The following is a 20,397-nucleotide window of genomic DNA, read 5'->3' on the forward strand; positions in this document are numbered from 1 at the left end:
CAACATATCCAAACAAACATTAAATCTTGATTCAAATAGTACCTACAGGGTGATATACTTGAACAAATCATGAGGTGTATTCATTGTCGTGACCTACATTAACAAAAACACTGATTTGCATTATTGGAAAAATGTTGTTAGTAAAAAGACCTTGCTTTAAAAAGAAATAAATAAATAGAAAATTAGAGAGCAAGATTACATTTTGCCATTAAAGTTTGCTGTAAACCATAGACAGCATTTCAGGAGAAGAACCTCATAATAACTGTGAAGCATGGTGGTGGACATGCTATGGTTTGGAGTTGCTTTGCTGCTGCAGGGCCTGTGCACCCATCGAATCAACTATACATTCTGCATCATATCAAAGTGTGCTTAATGGAATACAAGGCCATCTGTCCAAAAATTAACTTTCAACATAATGATCCAAAGCACACTAGCAAATTGATGAAGGAATGTCAGGTTTAAAAACCCAAATTTGATTCCCATTGAAATTTTGTAGAGAGATTTTGAAACAAGCAGTTTATGCAAGGAAACCCACAAACCTCTTGCAACTGAAGGAATTTTGAATAAAGAACTCGTCAAAAATTTCTGTTAAAGAGGGCAATGCCAGCTTTTGAATGCAAGAGTACACTTACTTTTTCATAGCACTTATTACATCAACTGAAGTTTTTGTTGAAAAAATTATTGAAAAGACAAGCTTTCCTTGTGTTTTTATTCAATATACTGTATCACCTTTATCTGAACGCTGTTAAATGAAGGGCTAATGTTTGCCTTTTTAAATATGTTGACAAAGTCAACAACTTCCATGGGGGTGTCCTTAATTTTTCACATGACTGTTTTATAGAGAGGATGTTTTAGTACACTTTATTAAAATAAAATAAACTTACTAACCTTTAAGTGCTGTCCTAGGAAGTCTTTGAGGGTTTGTATATGAGCAAATAGCTCAGTGTAGTCTTGACAAGAAATGTAATAAATCTTTGATAGGATATTATTAACAGTAAATCTTTGCATAGCTAGTCTGTGACCTGAAAAAGACATTAGAAAAAATCATTATTTAGTACAAAATTAAACATATTACTCCACAGTTAGTAAGCATGTGTATATAGGGTGTATGCAAGACTATAAACTGTGGACTAAAAATGTTAATATGATTGCATTTGATTTATTAGGACTCATTTCTCTATAGAGAACAGAAACATTTTCTATTGCCTATAAATCTTAAAGATTTACAATCTAGCATGATATTCTTGCAGCAGGTACATACAGAAGGGAAATATATGACTTATTACAGATGGTCAAATGTTTGTACACAACTTATCTTATCTGCTTATCAGTTAAGAACAACTTGGAAGAAACATACAGCGTTCCCTTAAGTGGGGCACACACTAGTAGAAAATCTGCTGAAAATTCTCGTCAGAGGTAAAATCGTACAATTTTCGACTAGTGTGTACACAACTTTCAGCAGCCGATGCCGACATTTTCAACGAAAAAAAACGGAGGGACAAACACCAAAATTTTTATCGTCTGTCCCCAGACGACCAATTTTCGTTTAATGTGTATGCAGTACGTCCGTGAAAAATTGGATACGAAAGAGCGCGCATGATCTGAAGTTGCTGACAACCTGGAAGTCTGGGAACAAATGTCCCAAAGAAAAAAAAAATCGAACGAGAAATTCTGTGAACATTTATGCACTGTCAACTAAAAACAGTAATGAGTGCTGAGCAAAACAGAGGAAAATCTGAGGATATTTTGTCCGAATTCCGTCAAGTGTGTACAGGCCTTTAGAGATTAAAGTGGAAGAAAAACCTAGGTCTAACTATTCTTAAAAATGTTCCCTTCCTCTACCTAATCTGCATAAAAAAGATGTACAAACCTATTTTTAATCCAATTTTAGTTTGGTCACAAACTGTAGCTTCGGCTCAGAGAGCGCTCGACAATGGCTGGGAATTCCAGGAGCCGTGACATCACACATAGGCCCCCATAGCTCAGCTGTTGGTGCACCCTCCTCTCCCCTGCAGCAGCTGCTCACTGACACAGGGTAGCCACAGCTGCAGAATCACGAGACCAGACCAGATTAAAAATAGGAATGTACACAAATCTTTTCTTTTATATAGGTTAGACAGGGGGCGGTGACATTTGTAAAGATCGGAATTTTTAAACAGGAACCATCTCGTCCATGTAGAGAGATATGAGGACATAGTTTCATTGCTCGTGTGCACCAGCTCTTCCATCTGATCAACACGATGGAACCATTTGGAAAGTCCAGGGGTCTTGGTGGATCTCCAGTATCTGGGGATAAGCCTTTTGGCTGCATTCAGCAGGTGAATAGTGAGGAATCACTTGTATTTAGAGGGGGACATGTCCGTCTGGTAGAGAAGAAAGGTGGCTGGTGAGAGTGACAGATCCTGGTTTGTTATCTGCTTGATTGCCAACTGCACAGCCTTCCAAATAGGGCATATTTGGGAACAGGACTATCAGATGTGCAAAAGTGTCCCTATGGCGGATTGGCAACACCAACAAATGTTGGGTATGTTGGGTAAGATGGAGTATGTGAGGGAGTACAATACCACTGACTATGCAGTTTATAGTTGGTTTCCTGCATGTTGACATTAAGGGATCCTTTAAGGAGATTGGTGTTAATGCGGGACCAATCTCCTTCCAAGAAGTCAGTCTCTGAGTCCCTAATCAAGGCTGCTATTGAAGACATTTGTCCTGATGAGGAGGTTTGGAACAGAATAGTGTAAATCTGGGATATAAGGTAAGTGAGGAGATGCCGGGTACAGAGGCGCTCAAACTAAATCGGGGGTCTAGTAAAGAGTTTGCGTTTATGGGCAGCATTCACAATATGGCAGACCTGGAAGTTAGCCCACCTGCATCTTAGCTCAAGCATGCCGGCAGGAGGGTGTGTTTAGCTGAGAAAGACCCTATTCCCGATGAAAGAGCCCATGAAGACTCCTAGTATGTATTATTTTGGCCTAGGCCAGACACCAGGAAACTGAAGAAGTGCAAAAATAATGTTTAACAAATATAATATACCTATCTTTTTACTATGGCTAGTAGAATAAAGAATGAAAGAGTTAATGTTGATTGAGAGAGTTTAGTTTCACTTTAAGGAGTAGGGCACATGGATCTTCACCATATAGTTTTACTTGTCCTTCATTATATACAATGGAAAGTTATATGTGTTGCTGTAGTCGATGTTGAATAAAACCCATACAGAAAAAATACACCTCTCTTTTTGAAAATAGGGATGAAAAAGTCTGAATATTTTCAGTCTCTGATTTCCTTTAAATTATGGCTTTTCGATTTAAAGCTAGGTAAACTGCTAAGTACACTGCTGCACTCACTACATACAGTGCCTTGCGAAAGTATTCGGCCCCTTGAACTTTTCGACCTTTTGCCACATTTCAGGCTTCAAACAAAGATATAAAACTGTAATTTTTTGTGGAGAATCAACAACAAGTGGGACACTGTCATGAAGTGGAACGAAATTTATTGGATATTTTAAACTTTTTTAACAAAAAAGCTGAAAAATTGGGTGTGCAAAATTATTCAGCTCCCTTAAGTTAATACTTTGTAGCGCCACCTTTTGCTGCGATTACAGCTGTAAGTCGCTTGGGGTATGTCTCTATCAGTTTTGCACATCGAGAGACTGAAATTTTTGCCCATTCCTCCTTGCAAAACAGCTCGAGTTCAGTGAGGTTGGATGGAGAGCGTTTGTGAACAGCAGTTTTCAGTTCTTTCCACAGATTCTCGATTGGATTTAGGTCTGGACTTTGACTTGGCCATTCTAACACCTGGATATGTTTATTTGTGAACTATTCCATTGTAGATTTTGCTTTATGTTTTGGATCATTGTCTTGTTGGAAGACAAATCTCCGTCCGAGTCTCAGGTCTTTTGCAGACTCCATCAGGTTTTCTTCCAGAATGGTCATATTTGGCTCCATCCATCTTCCCATCAATTTTAACCATCTTCCCTGTCCCTGCTGAAGAAAAGCAGGCCCAAACCATGATGCTGCCACCACCATGTTTGACAGTGGGGATGGTGTGTTTAGGGTGATGAGCTGTGTTGCTTTTACGCCAAACATAACGTTTTGCATTGTTGCCAAAAAGTTCGATTTTGGTTTCATCTGACCAGAGCACCTTCTTCCACATGTTTGGTGTATCTCCCCGGTGGCTTGTGGCAGACTTTAAACGACAGTTTTTATGGATATCTTTAAGAAATGGCTTTCTTCTTGCCACTCTTCCATAAAGGCCAGATTTGTGCAGTATATGACTGATTGTTGTCCTATGGACAGAGTCTCCCACCTCAGCTGTAGATCTCTGCAGTTCATCCAGAGTGATCATGGGCCTCTTGGCTGCATCTCTGATCAGTCTTCTCCTTGTATGAGCTGAAAGTTTAGAGGGACCGCCAGGTCTTCGTAGATTTGCAGTGGTCTGATACTCCTTCCATTTCCATATTATCGCTTGCACAGTGCTCTTTGGGATGTTTAAAGCTTGGGAAATCTTTTTGTATCCAAATCCGGCTTTAAACTTCTCCACAACAGTATCTTGGACCTGCCTGGTGTGTTCCTTGTTCTTCATGATGCTCTCTGCGCTTTAAACGGACCTCTGAGACTATCACAGTGCAGGTGCATTTATACGGAGACTTGATTACACACAGGTGGATTCTATTTATCATCATTAGTCATTTAGGTCAACATTGGATCATTCAGAGATCCTCACTGAACTTCTGGAGAGAGTTTGCTGCACTGAAAGTAAAGGGGCTGAATCATTTTGCACGCCCAATTTTTCAGTTTTTTATTTGTTAACAAAGTTTGAAATATCCAATAAATTTCGTTCCACTTCATGATTGTGTCCCACTTGTTTTTGATTCTTCACAAAAAAATACAGTTTTATATCTTTAGGTTTGAAGCCTGAAATGTGGCAAAAGTTTGAAAAGTTCAAAGGGGGCCGAATACTTTCTCAAGGCACTGTATATGTTTATTGTGTACCTGCCAAATTTGTACAGCCATGCAGACAGGTGACAATATGGTCGCTAATTAATCCCTTCGTGCTGACTCCCTACTTATATGTTGCAGCTGAGCATTAAAGCCCACTATTCTGTATCTGTGTTGTGTGGTCAGTAAGAGGCTAGAGACTTTATCCTTGAGGTGAACGTATCTGCAGCAGCCTGTTTGGCATCACTATGATAGGCTGTGATACTAGTGGGGGAGGTTAAGTTGCTGTTTACCTCTTTGGTTGCTGAAAAAAATCCTAACTAAACTGGCCATAGACGATGGATGAAGGAGTCTCCCCTGCCGAGACATTGTAATCAGACAGTGGAACTCACCACTATTAAAATACACTGAACAGCCACTGATCAACAAAAGTTTTCCAGCATGTCCCTTCAACAGAAATTGATCAAATAGATAAGAAAATGCCACACCGAATGAAATTAGGCCAGCTTTAGCATTCCCCTTCTATGTAATGTTAAAGTGGTATTAAAGGTTCGGCTTTTTAACCACTTCTGGACCAAGCATATTTCTGACACTTGTTATTTACAAGTAAAACCAGTATTTCTGGCTGGAAAATTACTTAGAACCCCAAACATTATATAAATATTTTTTTAACAGAGACCCTAGAGAATAAAATGGAGATTGTTGCAATACTTTGTCACACCGTATTTGCACATTAAATAAAAAAAAATAAGAAAACAGAATGTTTTCCTATAATGTGAAAGAATGTTACGCCAAGTAAATTGATACCCAACATGTCATGCTTCAAAAGGCGCACTCCTGTGGAATGGCGACAAACACTGGTACTAAATTTTCATAGACGACGCTTTAAAAATTTCTGCAGGTTACCAGTTTAGAGTTACAGAGGAGGTTTAGGAGGTGCTAGAATTATTGCTCTCACTCTAACGATTGCAGTGGTTTTAACACTGTTTACGTATGTGGGCGCGACTTGCGTATGCATTCACTTCTGCGCACGAGCTTGGAGGGACTGAGAATTTTAATTTGTTTTTTTCCTATTTATTTTACTTTTTATTTTTACACTGTCGCCTTTAAAAAGAAATGTTTTTGATCACTTTTTTTCCTATTACAAGGAATGTAAGCATCCCTTGTAAAATAAATAAGCAGGTCCTCTTTAATGTGAGATCTAGGGTCAAAAAGACCTCAGATCTCACATCTACACTTAAAAGCAAGGGCATAGAGTTGAGTGGGGGGCATCTTACCTTCACTTGACATCATGCCCAGCACCAAAGAGGATCGGGTCATTTTCCCCGCTACGGACGGCTACGGTAAGCGGGGAAAACGACCGGGAAGCTGTGGGAGGGGGGTGGACACTTATCCAGCCGCCCATAAATGTGATTCTGCGGCAAAGCCCAGTTGGGACCAATGTTATGTGAAAGAAGACTACCGGCCGTGTAGAAAAATACCAGGGTTATGGCAGCTATCTGCTGCCATAACTCCGGTATTTAACGTCAAAGTAGTGACGTAAATACGCGATGTGAAGTCCGGAAGTGGTTAAAAAAACAAACATGTCATACTTACATGGTATGTGTAATGATTTTGCATAGAGCAGCCCACAATCCTCCTCTTCTCAGGTCCCCAGCCTTTGCTTCTTGCTCCTCCCTCTTGCCAGTGCCCCCAATAACAAGAAACTTGCTGTGAGGGCACTGGTGCATGCTGGCTCCTGAGCCCTGCTCTATGCACCCAAAGACACAGAGCCGTGGCTTGGCCCTGCTCACTTCTCATTGGCTCACTGGCTGTGATTGACAGCAGTGGGAGCCAATGGCTGCTATTGTCTAAGCAAATAAGGAAAGGAAGTCCGGGGACAGCCGAGTGTTTTGTGCACATCCCTGGATCGAGAGGGAGCTTGGGTAAGTATTAGGGGGCTGCGGGTGGAAAAGCAGCGCACAGAAGGTTTTTTACCTTCATGCATAGAATGCATGAAGGTAAAAAACTTTCAGCCTTTACAACCACTTTAAGGGGGGGGGGGGGCTGAATATGTTCACTTTAAGTAACCCTGATATCAAAAGGCTTGGGTAGTTCATTGTATAATAATGTACTATTAATCCAACTTGTCCTCAAAGTGCTGCTAAACAAGCACATTGCAATTTACTTTGAACAATACAAGCCGTTTGCAGAGTACTGAGTGTAAAAGAGCTTCAACGAAAAAATAGAAATGTAAGAATTTAAAACTTTTTTTTTTTTTAAGGTAAGCTGCAGAGGTGAATTCCTGCGGTTGAAATAAAAAAAACAAAAATCTCCTATTCAGTACTGTATTGGATCGCTTTTACAGGTGCTAACAACCGTTTTTGTTTAGTGAAGCTCACTTTTTTTTTCAACCAACCTTTTAATTGGAAATACATTTTTGTAATCTTAGTGCCGGTTCACACTTCTGCGTGTGCGGCAATCGCATGTAATATCGGAGCGCACTGCTCCTTCATTACATGCGATCGGATGTGCAGTGCGAATTCAGCCATACACTTTGTATGGCTAAATTCGCACTGCACCCGCACAAAAGTCGCACATGAGGCATTTTTTCAGCCGCATCAGGATCGGATCGCACAGTGGTTCACATTTGTGCGATCCGATCCTGTGCGAACTGTCAGATCGCACTGCGATATGCGATCAAACTTGGGGCGTCGTTAACATTTCATTGACACCCCCAGCGTATCGCATATGGCAGTGTGAACTGCCAGATGTGCGTTTGCGATGCGGGAACAGGCTGCGAATTTGCAGCCTTCCCGCATCGCACAAGTGTGACCCGGCACTTACTCTATAAATAAGTAAGCCCATTATAACAAAAATGAAACGCTAGAAGATAAAATAAGGGCATACTGTAACATAAGCCAATTCAATTACAAACACACCTTCTTCTTGGTGGGCTTGAGTAATAAGACTACAGTGCAGGACACAAGCATTTGCAACGTCCACCAGTCTTTCCACTCTGAAGCTGCTCTCGGTATCAAAGTAAACAGTTTCACCATCATTGCCTCCAAAGCACTCTGGTATCTGTACATCTACGGCCAGCTGCATGCTGTAGAAAAACAACTGGAGATCAGAAGAGGGAATTTAAACAAAAGAAAGAAGACACCACATCTCATTTCTCAGGGACAGTAAAAAGGCAGACCTATTTTTACTACCCCTTTTGTTACCTGTGTGAAGTAGCCCTTTGTGTATACAATTGAGGGAAGCCAAAAAATGTATGTGTTAAGAAATAAAGTTGAATACTTTAGGTTAAATATTTATTGCATATTAGCATCCTAGTCTTCAGGAATAGACAAAACTCTTAACTGGTTATTATACAAAAACATATCTGTTAGGGCTACTATCCCTTTATTTCCAAAACCCATACTGTAAAATTAGAGCACTTTCTACGGCTGGTTTCATACGGGTGGTTGCCGTAATGCACATCCGCCTGCTCAGCAGGACCTCTCCACTGATCCCCGCTAAGCAGGCGGATGATATGTCTGTGTCCGCTCCACTATGCAGAGTGGACACGGACACAGCCCCGCTGTTCTCTATGGGACTGTCAGATGGATGGACCCCATCTATCTGTTTTTGGTGGATAGGACTGGATGCCGATGGGTTTCAGCGGACAGGTCTACGGACATCCACCGCTCCATAGAGAGCTATAGATGGTCCGATCAGGTCCGCCTGAAAAACTGACAGGTGGACCTGATCGGACAGCCTGTGTGAAACAAGTCTAAGAATGGAATGAAAGTGATACAGAAATAGTTTTAACTAGTCCAGGGACAAGTGAAGCATTGAAAAAACGTTGCATCCAATATAAGGCTTTAAGACTGAGCTTTTTCTGGCACTTTGCGTTTACAAGTTTAAAACCGTATTTTTTTACTAGAAAATTACTTGTAACCCCCAAACATTATATGTTTTTTTAGCAGAGACCCTACGGAATAAAATAGTGATTGTTGCAATTTTTATGTCGCACAGTTTTTGCGCAGTGGTTTTTCCAACGCAATTTTTTTTGGAAAGAATACACTTTAATGAATGAGAAAGAAAAAAAAAAAAAAGAAAAAATATATACCCCAATTACCTAACATGTCGCGCTTTAAAACTGCGCAGGCTCGTGAAATAGGGACAAACTACAGTACTTAAAAATCTCAATAGTTGACACTTTCTACATTTTTACAGGTTACCTGTTTAGAGTCACAGAGGAGGTCTAGCACTAGAATGTTTGCTCTCGCTCGAACGTTTGTGGCAATACCTCACATGTGGTGCAAACATTGTTTACATATGCACGCAAGACTTGCATATATATGTTCGCTTCTGCGCGTGAGCACGGATGGATGGGGGCCCTTTACATTTTTGAGATCTTCAGCCATAATCCTGGAAAACCACTTGCAAACCGCAATGTATATATGCGTATTGCGGTCGGCAGGTGGTTAGCACAATTTACATTTTTAAAATGTCATAAACGGTACCATATTAAAGTTGTCTACGTTTGTCTTCACAGCACTGCACATCATTGATCTTTTGTGGCGTGAATGAAGCACATAGAAAACGATTGTTTTCTATGTGCCCTAGCAGTGACCCGTGTTGTCCTCAGAAAGATGCAAGTCACAACATAAAATGTGAACGAACCCTAAGGGAACATTGGTTATTTTTCAACAATTAAGGAAAAGTTACTTCCATTTGAACACACAGCATATGACTTCTGGATATGACTTCTGGGACTTGAGCAGCCATGTACTAGGTTTTATTTTTGTTCAAGACAAATCTTTGGTATTTTGTAATGTAACTAGATCAGCCAACATTTGTCCAGCAGACTTTATATGGTAACCTTGAAATGGGTGTACAGAATTAAAGGCAAACACTTTTATACCTCTCTGAAGGGGTTTGAAAGTCTACAGTAGTGTGTGGCGGACATGTTGCAGGCAATAACAGCATATTATTGATAGAATCAAATACCATCATATTGTGAGTGTACTAGAGCTGCACGATTCTGGCCAAAATGAGAATCACGATTTTTTAGCTTGGAATAAAGATCACGATTCTCTGTGTAACAAATAAAAATTGGGATAACTTTACTGTTACGTTTTTTTTTTTTTTTATTCATTAAAGTCTATTAATTGCGTTTGAAAGACTGCTGCGCAAATACAGTGTGACATAAAATATTACAACAATCGCCATTTTATTCTGTAGGGTCTCTGCTAAAAAAATATATAAAATGTTTGGGGGTTCTAAGTACTTTTCTAGCAAAAAACCTTAGTTACTTACCGGTGACGGTATTTCTAAGAGCCTTTCAGGACAGCACCTGGAGAGAGCGCAGCTCCACCCAATCCACAGGAAACACTGCCAAATAAAAACTCCTCCTCTTCCACCATGCCTCAGTCATAGAGTAGCCTCCGACATGCTGGAAAACAGAACATAAACAACTACCACAGGTTAAACATTTACAAATTATATTATAAACAAAACCAAGGGGGGGGTAGCTGCTGCTGTCCTGAAAGGCTCTTAGAAATACCGTCACCGGTAAGTAACTAAGGTTTTCTCAGGTCGCCTTTCAGGACAGCACCTGGAGAGGATAAGCGAGTAACTTACACTTAGGGTGGGACCACTGCCTGCAGAACCTTTCTGCCGAAGGCTTGATCCTGAGCTGACAACAAATCCAACCTGTAGTGTCTAATAAAGGTTGAAAAGCTGGACCAGGTAGCTGCCTTGCAGATCTGATCAGGCAAAGCACCGGCCCTTTCAGCCCATGAGGTTGCCACAGACCTTGTAGAATGCGCCAAGATGCCTTCTGGAGGTTCTTCTCCTTGGGCTACATAAGCCTGTTCAATTGCCCATCTGAGCCATTTGCCTAAAGTGCTCTTTGATGCTTTTTCTCCTATACGGGACCCTGAGAAGATGACAAATAATGCATTTGTCTTTCTAAATTCCTTAGTTACCAGGAGGAACTGAAGTAAGCATCTCCTCACATCCAAGGTATGAAAGGATTCTTCCTGAGTATTACTAGGGGTTGAGGAGAAGGTTGGTAAGACAATTTCTATGAAAAGATGAAGCAATCTTTGGAAGAAAGGCTGGGTCCGTTCTTAGGACTACTCGATCTGCAAAAATTGTCAAAAAAGGGTCTGAAACTGCGAGGGCCTGGATCTCACTGACCCTTCTGGCCGAGGTTATTGCTATCAAAAAGATAGTCTTCAAAACCAAATTATTCAGAGAAGCCTCTTTTAAAGGTTCAAAAGGAAACTTAGTCAAACCTTGTAACACAATGGTCAAATCCCATTTGGGAAATACTTTAAGGGCTATTGGCCTGTTGCGGGCTAATGCCTTGAAAAATCGAATGATTAGAGTCTCTTGGGACAAAGTCTTTTCGAAAAAAACTGAAAGAGCCGCTACTTGCGTTTTTAGAGTGCTCGCTGCTAGTCCTTTCTCCATTCCCTCATGGAGGAACTCTAGCACTGAAACTAAATTCTTTAATTCCAAATTCTTGCTGGAACACCAGAAGTTATATTTTCTCCAGACTTTCATGTAAATATCCCTAGTCACCTTCTTCCTACTGGAGAGAAGGGTAGAGATAACTTTTTCCGACAGGCCTCTGGCTCTTAAGAGGTCTTCCTCAGTAACCACGCTGTCAGTTGTAGGCGGTCCAGTTCTGGATACACCAGGTTCCCTTGTGTCAAAAGATCTCTCCTGGACGGGAGTCTCCAGGGAGGTTCTGAGGTAAGATTCAGCAGGAGGGCGAACCAAGGTCTCTTTGGCCAAAAAGGTGTAATCAGAATCAAGTTGGTCTTTTCTTCCCTGAATTTTTTGAGAACCAACGGAATCAGCTGGAATGGAGGGAACGCGTAACACAAAGGGAAGTCCCATGGATGAGCTAGAGCATCCAAGCCCCAGTCCTGATCCTCCCTGTGTAGGGAAAAGAATCTTTGGACTTTAGTGTTCTGTTGACAAGCGAACAGATCTATTTGGGGAAGACTCCAAGCTTCCACAATCTGCGTAAATACCTCTTGGTTCAGACTCCATTCTGATTCCAACACCTTTCTCCTGCTCAGCAAATCTGCTAGAAGGTTTTGTGATCCCTTTAGATGTACCGCTGTCAGAGAGGCCAGATTTTTCTACGCCCAGGAGAGTAGCTGGATTGCCAGGTCTGATAGCTGTCTCCTTCTTGTGCCTCCTTGCTTTGACACATAGGCCACCGCAGTCATGTTGTCCGACAGAACTTGCACATGATGGCCCCTGACTGTCTGTTGAAAGGACCAAAGACCCAGAAGGATGGCTTTCAACTCCCGCCAGTTGGATGATTTCCTGGACTCTGCTTTGGACCATGTTACTTGCATTGTCCGACCTTCCAAGTGGGCTCCCCAGCCCCGCGCACTGGCATCCGTGGTCAGGCGTTTGTTCGTCTGGAAAGTCCATTGCAGACCTTCTTCCAGATTTCTGGAATTTCTCCACCACCACAGAGATCTTTTTGCTTTCGTGGTGATTCTGATGGATTTCTCCAGATATTCCGGATATGACCAACTCTGCAGGATGTCTCTCTGGAGAAGACGGGAATGCAGCCTTGCCCACTGTACTGCAGGGATAGCGGCTGTGAGCAAGCCCAGGGCTGCCATGGCCGACCTGACAGTAACTTGATGATTGGTTTGCAACCGGGCAACTGCGTTCTGAGTTTTCACAATCTTCTCTTGAGGTAGAAATACCTTCTGGAGGACCGAATCTATTCTGTATCCCAGAAATTTTATCTGCGGAGATGGAATCAAGCTGGACTTCTCCAAATTCATGAGCCACCCCAGACTCTCTAGGTGGTCCTGAGTCTCCTGGAGGTGTACCAACGCCTGGCTCTTGGATTCTGCAAAAATTAGCAGATCGTCCAGATAAGGGACAATGGAAATACCCCTCAGCCTTAACGGCTCTAGGGCATCCGCCATCACCTTGGTAAACACCCTTGGAGAAGATGAGGCGCCAAAGGGGAGGGCCCTGAACTGTAGATGCCAGACCGATTCCCCCAGATTGACCGCCAGCCTTAGGAATTTCTGGCACTCCTGATTTATTGGGATGTGCAGGTAAGCGTCCCTCAGATCCAAGGATGCCATGAAACAGTTTGGGGACAACAGTTTGGTCACTGAATAGATGGTGTCCATCCTGAAGTGCTTGTACCGAATTGATCTGTTCAGGATCTTTAGATTTAGGATCATCCGGTACTTGCCTGAGGGCTTTTTCACTAGAAAAATCTGAGAATAAAACCCACGGCCTTGTTGCCCCTTGGGGACTTGGATAATCACTTCCTGTTGAATCAGCTCTTGTAAAAGAGACATCATTGAGGAAGCCTCTTCCGGATCCCTTGGAAGGGGAGTAACAGAGAATCTGCTTGGAGGCGTCTGAAAATTCCAGTTTGTATCCTTGAGCCACTATATTCCTTACAAAGGGGCTTGCGGATACCTCTTTTCACGGTGGGAGGAACCATAACAGTCTTCCTCCCACTGGAAGACTGTTGTCACTTGCTTTTATTTGTTTGGTCAGGTGGTCTGAAGAGGACTCCACCTTTCCCTTTTTGGGAGGCCCATCTTGATCTCTGATCTTGTTCACGACCTCTGTTGGTTTGTTGAACAGAACGAAATCTCTTTTTAGGAGGCGATTTCTTTTTTGACGGAAAGGCCTTCTTTTTATCCGCCGTTCTGTCAAGAATTGCTTCCAATTCTGGCCCGAAAAGCAAGTCACCGGCAAAAGGTAAACCACAGAGTTTCACCTTAGAAGCTGAATCACCTGACCAGGTTTTCAACCAGACCGCCCTCCTGGCAGAGTTGACAAGGGCTGCTGACCTGGCGGACATTTTAATAGATTCAGCAGAAGCATCGGCCATATATTTTACTGCCTTTAGGAGCAGCGAAAAAGACTCCAGGAGATCTTTCCTTGCTGTTCCAGCCTCCACATGCCCTTTAAGTTGTTTGAGCCAGCATTCAAGATTTCTGGCTACCACAGTGGAGGCCATGGCCGGCTTAAGGCTGGACGTAGAGGAATCCCAAGCCTTTTTAAGGAGAGAATCTGCCCTTTTATCCATGGCGTCTTTCAGAACACCCATGTCTTTGAACGCCAAATCCGTGCGGCGAGACACCTGAGAAAAAGCAGCATCCACTCTGGGCTTCTTGTTCCACAGATGTGCCGTATCCTCTTCAAACGGAAATCTCCTTCTTAGGGATTTAGAGAAAAAAGGGGCCCTCTCTGGGTCCTTCCACTCTTTCTCAATAGATTCTGTAAGGACCTTATGAACCGGAAAAACCCTGCGTTTTGTCTGTTCAAGGCCCTGGTACATCTTGTCATGTACTGAAACTTGCACCCTTTCTTCTGCGATTTCTAACGTGGTGTAAATTGCCCCCAACAGTTCATCAACTTCTTCCAAGGATAATTTGTATCTGGAAGATCTAGCTACCTCTTCCTTTTCTTCCTCCTCTGAATCCCTGAGGGAACAGAGAGTACTTTCCCCTTCATCTTCTGAGTCACTTGACACTGCAGACTTAGAAGTAGATGGCTGGGAAGATGTTCCACCTGTTTGTTGGGAATCTGATAGAACTGGTGGCGTCCTGGATAACAGGGAACGAACTGAGGACAGGGTGTCTGTGAGTTCCTTGAATGAGGATATGAAGTCACTATTCTGCTGACTAGACTCTTCCTTCACCAGATCAGCAATACAGGATTTACAAAGTGGCTTCACCCAGGAATCTCTGAGTGGATTTTTGCATGAAGGGCATTTCCTTGATGCTGGGGCTCTTGTCTTCACTGTGGCTTTAACCTAGTAAAGAAAAAGCCACCATGAATCCCCAATAACCACTAATAAAAACCACCACCTAGTGATTTTTTGCAAGGGAGAAAACAGTGACCCACACCAAAAAAGGATCAGAAGAAAGACTCCCAGATGCATACATATCCTGTCAGACTGGGAACAGTTACTCAGTCTACAGGGCAGGCTCCAAAGGAGGGAAGGAAGAAACCCCAAAATAAAAGCTCACATGGTAAAGAAAAAGAGGCACCACTGCACCTCTCCTACCTGAGCTTGGCCGGCGCTGGTGGTGCCTGCTTCCACCGTTGCTGCAGACCTTTCCTCCATGCTTGTTTGAAAGCGCAGCTTGCTGGCAGATCTCTCCAATTTAAATACCGCTTCCCGCGTCCTCCTCTGTGGACCGGAAGTGGAAGCGCCGACCTTGCGACCTGCCTCTGACCCCTGCGTGCAGTGCGGTTGGAGCCATCGCCGCCACTCCCCCACCGGAAGTCCCGTCCACCGGAAGTGACGCCGCGCGTTCCCGGGATCAGAGTCCGAAAGTGCGGGAGATTTGAATGCGAAAAGCGACTCCCCGTCTGCCGACCGGCCGAAGCACGGACTTCTGACACCCGGACCGGAACCTCCGATGGGTTTCAGCTCCCCAGAGCGAACGAGGTGAGATGGCTCCGGAGCATACCCCCTTTGACACTCCAGGGAGGGGAGCTGGGATGGTCTCTGAAACAGCAAACAAAATGGGCAACAAATTCTTCTCGCCCCCTGGAGAGAGTGCAGCCCTTCCACATCGCTCCTGCAATGCTTCCACCATGGCGGAGGAAACACAAATGACTGAGGCATGGTGGAAGAGGAGGAGTTTTTATTTGGCAGTGTTTCCTGTGGATTGGGTGGAGCTGCGCTCTCTCCAGGTGCTGTCCTGAAAGGCGACCTGAGAAAAAACTGATTTTAACTTGCAAGCAACAAGTGTCAGAAAAAGGTCCAGTCTTTAAGAGGTTAAACTTCCTTTCTCCCTGGCAGAGGGAAGGAAAAGATACAATGTAATCATTTTGTTTATAGTTACTGGGAGACTTAGGCTCCGTTCACATGTTAGCGTATGGATCGCGGGCAGAACCTCCGCGATTCCGCCCGCGATCCGGAGATTATTGCAAATCGCGGGAGGCCTGTGCGTTGCCCGTTGATTTGCAATAGCCCCCAAACGCTGAGCGATGTTGCCGCGATTTCCGCCTGCCGAATCGCGGTAACATCGCGCAAAAAAAAATTGCGGGACGCATTACGCCCAAAAAAGTACAAGAGCTTCTTTGGAGCGTATTGCGTCCCGCGATTTTTTTTGCGCGATGTTACCGCGATTCGGCAGGCGGAAATCGCGGCAACATCGCTCAGCGTTTGGGGGGCTATTGCAAATCAACGGGCAACGCACAGGCGTCCCGCGATTTGCAATAATCTCCGGATCGCGGGCGGAATCGCGATCCATACGCTAACATGTGAACGGAGCCTTAATGCTGATAGGCGTTTGTTTGCGGGAGGCTTTTTTTTTTCCACAGCTATGCAAAGAATCGAGCATATGTCAGGTTTAGATCGTCAGGGGGGGGTGAATTGAGATCGCGATTTTCATACGATTAATCGTGCAGCTCTAGAGTGTACTAAACTTTATTTAGACCTGGATTTCCCATTGAAGAATGGGAAATCCAGATGTGCTGTGCAGCTTGATCTGGCAATAAACCCCTATGTATAGAACACATATGTTGCACACTCTACAGTATGGAACCAATGTGACAGATCAAGCGACTTTACCATAACTGTGTCTTTCCGACACCAGGGGGCCCACAAATCTCAGTGATCTTTCCCAGTGGCACTCCTCCCCCAAGGATTTCATCCAAGGCTGAGCAGAATGTGATGATACACCCCTGAGCTTGCTCCTGCTCAAGCAGTTCCAAAGCGGTTTGCTTTAGTATTTGTGAATCACTGCCTTGTCTTCTCAAAATCTGCAGTGCTTCCTGAGCAGCTTCTTCAGATATCCCAGCTTCTGTTGGCCAGAAAAAAACAAAACAAAAAAAATGCAAGTTAAGAAACAGTAACAGGATATATCATACAGTCATTTAAGAATCAGGAAATAACAATTAAGTAAAAACTTATCTTTACCAGGCATCTAATACTGTAGAACAGGAAAGTGGAATAATTGGTACTGAAATACTATACTGTCATTTATATTGTTCTATTACAATTGCATTGTCTTGAAGAATCCAGTTTATTCACTGCCATATGATAATTCTTGATACAGCAAGGAATGATTTTTTTTGTTTTTAATGGCTCACACGTTCTAAGTATCTTTGAGGTTAACAACGAAACAGAACCACTGTCCAAATCAGCAAATCATAAGACACACAATGCGCAATTGTTACAAATTTTTTATAGCATATTGGGTTGGCTTTAACTACTTTAATACCAGGCACTTTCACCCCTTCCTGCACAGGCCAATTTTTAGCACTGTCACATTTTGAATGAAAATTGCGTGGTCAAGCAACACTGTACCTAAATTACATTTTTATTTATTTTTTTCACACACATAGAGCTTTCTTTTGGTTATAGCAACTCACCACTGGGTTTTTTCTTTTTTGTTAAATAAAACAAAGAAAACATTTTGAAAAAACAAAAAACGCATTTTTTTCTTTATTTCTGTTATAACATTTTGCAAAAAATCTTTCTTGATAAGTTTAGGCCAAAATGGATTCTGCTACATTTCTTTGGTGAAAATAACCCAAATCAGTGTATATTATTTAGTCTGTACGAAAGTTATAGAGTCCACAAACTATTGTATAGATCTAAATATCGATCAACCCCAATGTACATTTCTTGAGGCCCAAAAATGCCAGGACAGTTCAAATCCCAACCAAATTACCCCATTTTGGAAAGTAAACAGTCCAAGATATTTAGTAAGAGGCATGGCAAGTTTTTTTGAAGTTGACATTTTTGGGAATAATTTTTGAAAAATGAAGAAATTAAAAAGATGTATTTTTTTACATTATTTTTTGCATACTGTCACAAGTGCAGTACAGCGACATAACTGGTGTGGCGGTAATCAGGGAGACTGACTGGTGAGCGTATGTATATAAAAAAAAAAGTTAAAGTTAAAAAGTTACGTTTAAAAAGTTAAATATTGTTGTGATCAGCTGTGATTGGCCACAGCTAATCACATAGTATAGAGGCTGTAATTTCCCTTGTTTGTACTAAGTGATCACTGTTGCCAATCACAGAGATCAATGCAATAGTACACAATGAATGGCATGAGTTAAAGCCCTTAATTGTTTACAATCGTCATGTAATCTGCTGTGATTGGTCACAGCAATCATATAGTACCGGCAGCGGGTTGGTACACTGATGTGTCATTTACCTACCGGTGACAGATCGTGTCGGAGTGTGGCCCCTAAATCGCTTGCGAGGAGTGATCATATGATGTCCACCCAGGTAAAATAGGACTCTATTTTAAAATGACGTCTGGGCAGGAAGCAGTTAAAGCAATTTTTTACAAAGAACCAAAAAAAATAATAATAATAATTATGTGAGAATTTGTCAAGAAGGTCAAGTCTGTCATTATGCACAAGAATCAGTGCGAGCACATGATTTTCTGTAGTATGGGATGCACTTAGGGTCTACACTGCACATTCAACAATAGCACCGGCGCCTCTCTGCCTATTTAAACCCCAGCATGGCTTGGAGAAGTTGCTGATGATCCTCAGCTAATTTTGTGACCTTGAACTGACTCTATGGTTCTTATATCCTGTTATAGACCCAGCTTGCCTGTTTGTGGATCTATTCTGATGCTGATTATGGCTTGCTCTCCACATCTTGCCTACTGTCTGCCCATTTGGTACTTTCTGCTGTCCACCTGATCATGACCTCAGCCCCTTTCCTGACCTCGCTTGCTGTCTGCTGATTTGGTACATCCTTCAGTATCGCTTCTCGGCCTTTTGGCTAAGATCAAGTGTAGTATCTGTTCTTATCAGTTGGTATGGACCCTGATGGTTAGTATCGGCAGGGGCTGAAATGAACCGGGGCGCTCCAGACGTCACTGGGGGACCGGGAAGTAGGCACTGTCAGAGAAAGCCGGATGGGTCCGTTGCCTTCTGATTTGAATGGGTCCGACCCTACCAGTTTGAAGGGAGCAAGAGGGCTGGTTCGTCGTGGAGGCCGGTCTGTATTGCTCCTGGATGTAATTGGTGAGGAATTAGGATGGCGGTGGGAGGGCCTTTCCTCCTGGGTTGAATCTGGCCTTGCAAAAGGCTTGTCCCCAGTTGAAGGCAGGCTCACCCTAAGCTGTCCACATTCCAAACCTCCTGGTGGGTAAGGGCTACACTGGGTCTGGCTATTGGGCCGGGGTAGAAAAAAGCCCGTAGTGTATGTGCCCCTGGGGTGGCAGCCCAGGGGTGCCTTAATTCTCACTGGTGAGGGGCAGCTCGCCTTGAGTTTTTCGGCACCATGGTCACTGCACCTATACACTTTTTTTAAGCACCTGCCTCTTGGGCAAGGCCTTTTGGCTTCGACCAGAGGAATTTTTTATTCCGGCCGGAAGGCCTGCCTTTGTTTTTCACTTAGGCACTAATTCACTCCTCCACCTCCCCTTCCCCACCTTTTTGTTTGTGTGTATTTTTCTTTGTGGTGTGTCACTTCACTATCACTCTTCTCTTCCTGCACGACGAGTACGGTGTGGGTCTCTGGGCCTACCTTGAAAGTCTTGGGAGGGGGTGGACATGGCCTTTTGGCTTAGTTCGCCCTCTCTCATGGGGGTCTCCCTTCGGGGGAGCCCCACCCAGTACTTGGGGTGGGCTGTTTCGGCAGTCCCCCTGGAGAACGGGGTTTGCCAGGTCTCGGCCAGGCAAACCATAGGAAGTACCTCAGTCCCTGTCAGGAGTCTTGCGCCCCGGGGGATCAAGGTATAGGTCCAACCTCTTCGGAGGCCAGACCATTTTCGCACACCCTGTGCAGTTTTTGTGTGTTCACGTTTGCGTGTGTGCACTTTTTTATGCACCGGGTGCTAAGTCTTTTTTGAGTGTGATTTCACACGCTTCGGGCTTTAAAAAAAAAAAAAAAAAAAAATTTGGTACATCCTTCAGTCCACCTGATCCTGACCTCAGATTACATCCTGACTCTTGCTGCATCCAGCTTTTGCCTGTGTTGTCACTCAGTTCCAGTCTGCCTACACTCTTAATAGAGAAGGTTCTGGCAAATCTCAAATCTACAGTTTCTGAACTTGTCCTTGCCACTCTTTCTTCCTGTTATAATCTTCAGGGGTGGTGGTTAAGAAGTGCAAGAGAAGTCTCTACCAAGTACATGAGACTGACACATCATTACTTGATGCAATAAAGCAGAACCCGGCATGCAGAGAATGCTGTCACATTTTCCTATGCTTTTAACCAAACTGTCAAACCATCCAAAGTCTGGAGTCATAACTAATCAGATTTGCAGCACCATGGCAGGTGCAAATCAAACAGAGGCAAAGATGGCAGCTTCCTCGGCTGAAAAGGATAGAAGGGTTTACTTCCGCTTGCATGCCTAAGTATGTTTTTTTATTTTGCCGCGGTATTAAACCCAAAAACAAAAATGTAATATATAGCAGCCTACCAGTCCCTAAATGTGGCGGCTGTTTTAGTTTTCACTTCCTTTTATTTTCAGCTGGTAATG

The 20,397-nt window shown here is 43.2% G+C and overlaps 2 protein-coding genes across 3 annotated transcripts in view; both read right to left on the reverse strand.

Moving 5' to 3' along the window:
* RAD51C (RAD51 paralog C) overlaps nucleotides 1-20,397 on the reverse strand; it is a 183,529-nt gene that overhangs the window by 156,204 nt on the left and 6,928 nt on the right. For both annotated transcript variants that reach the window (XM_082248489.1, XM_082248488.1), the window contains exons 2-4: nucleotides 16,513-16,744; nucleotides 7,859-8,025; nucleotides 889-1,022 (exon numbers count right to left, since the gene is read on the reverse strand). In XM_082248489.1, the coding sequence (XP_082104615.1) occupies nucleotides 889-1,022; nucleotides 7,859-8,025; nucleotides 16,513-16,744 (533 nt within the window). The remainder of the gene's footprint in view (nucleotides 1-888; nucleotides 1,023-7,858; nucleotides 8,026-16,512; nucleotides 16,745-20,397) is intronic.
* Nucleotides 13,447-15,193, reverse strand: LOC309546691 (lamina-associated polypeptide 2, isoforms alpha/zeta-like; the record flags this gene model as incomplete). Its single annotated transcript, XM_082246405.1, has 2 exons — nucleotides 13,447-14,478; nucleotides 15,167-15,193. 2 exons carry the CDS (start codon nucleotides 15,191-15,193, stop codon nucleotides 13,447-13,449), a joined length of 1,059 nt encoding a protein of 352 aa, XP_082102531.1.

Source organism: Pelophylax lessonae (assembly GCF_965119305.1).
Source record: "Pelophylax lessonae genome assembly, chromosome: 2".
Lineage (NCBI taxonomy): Eukaryota > Metazoa > Chordata > Amphibia > Anura > Ranidae > Pelophylax > Pelophylax lessonae.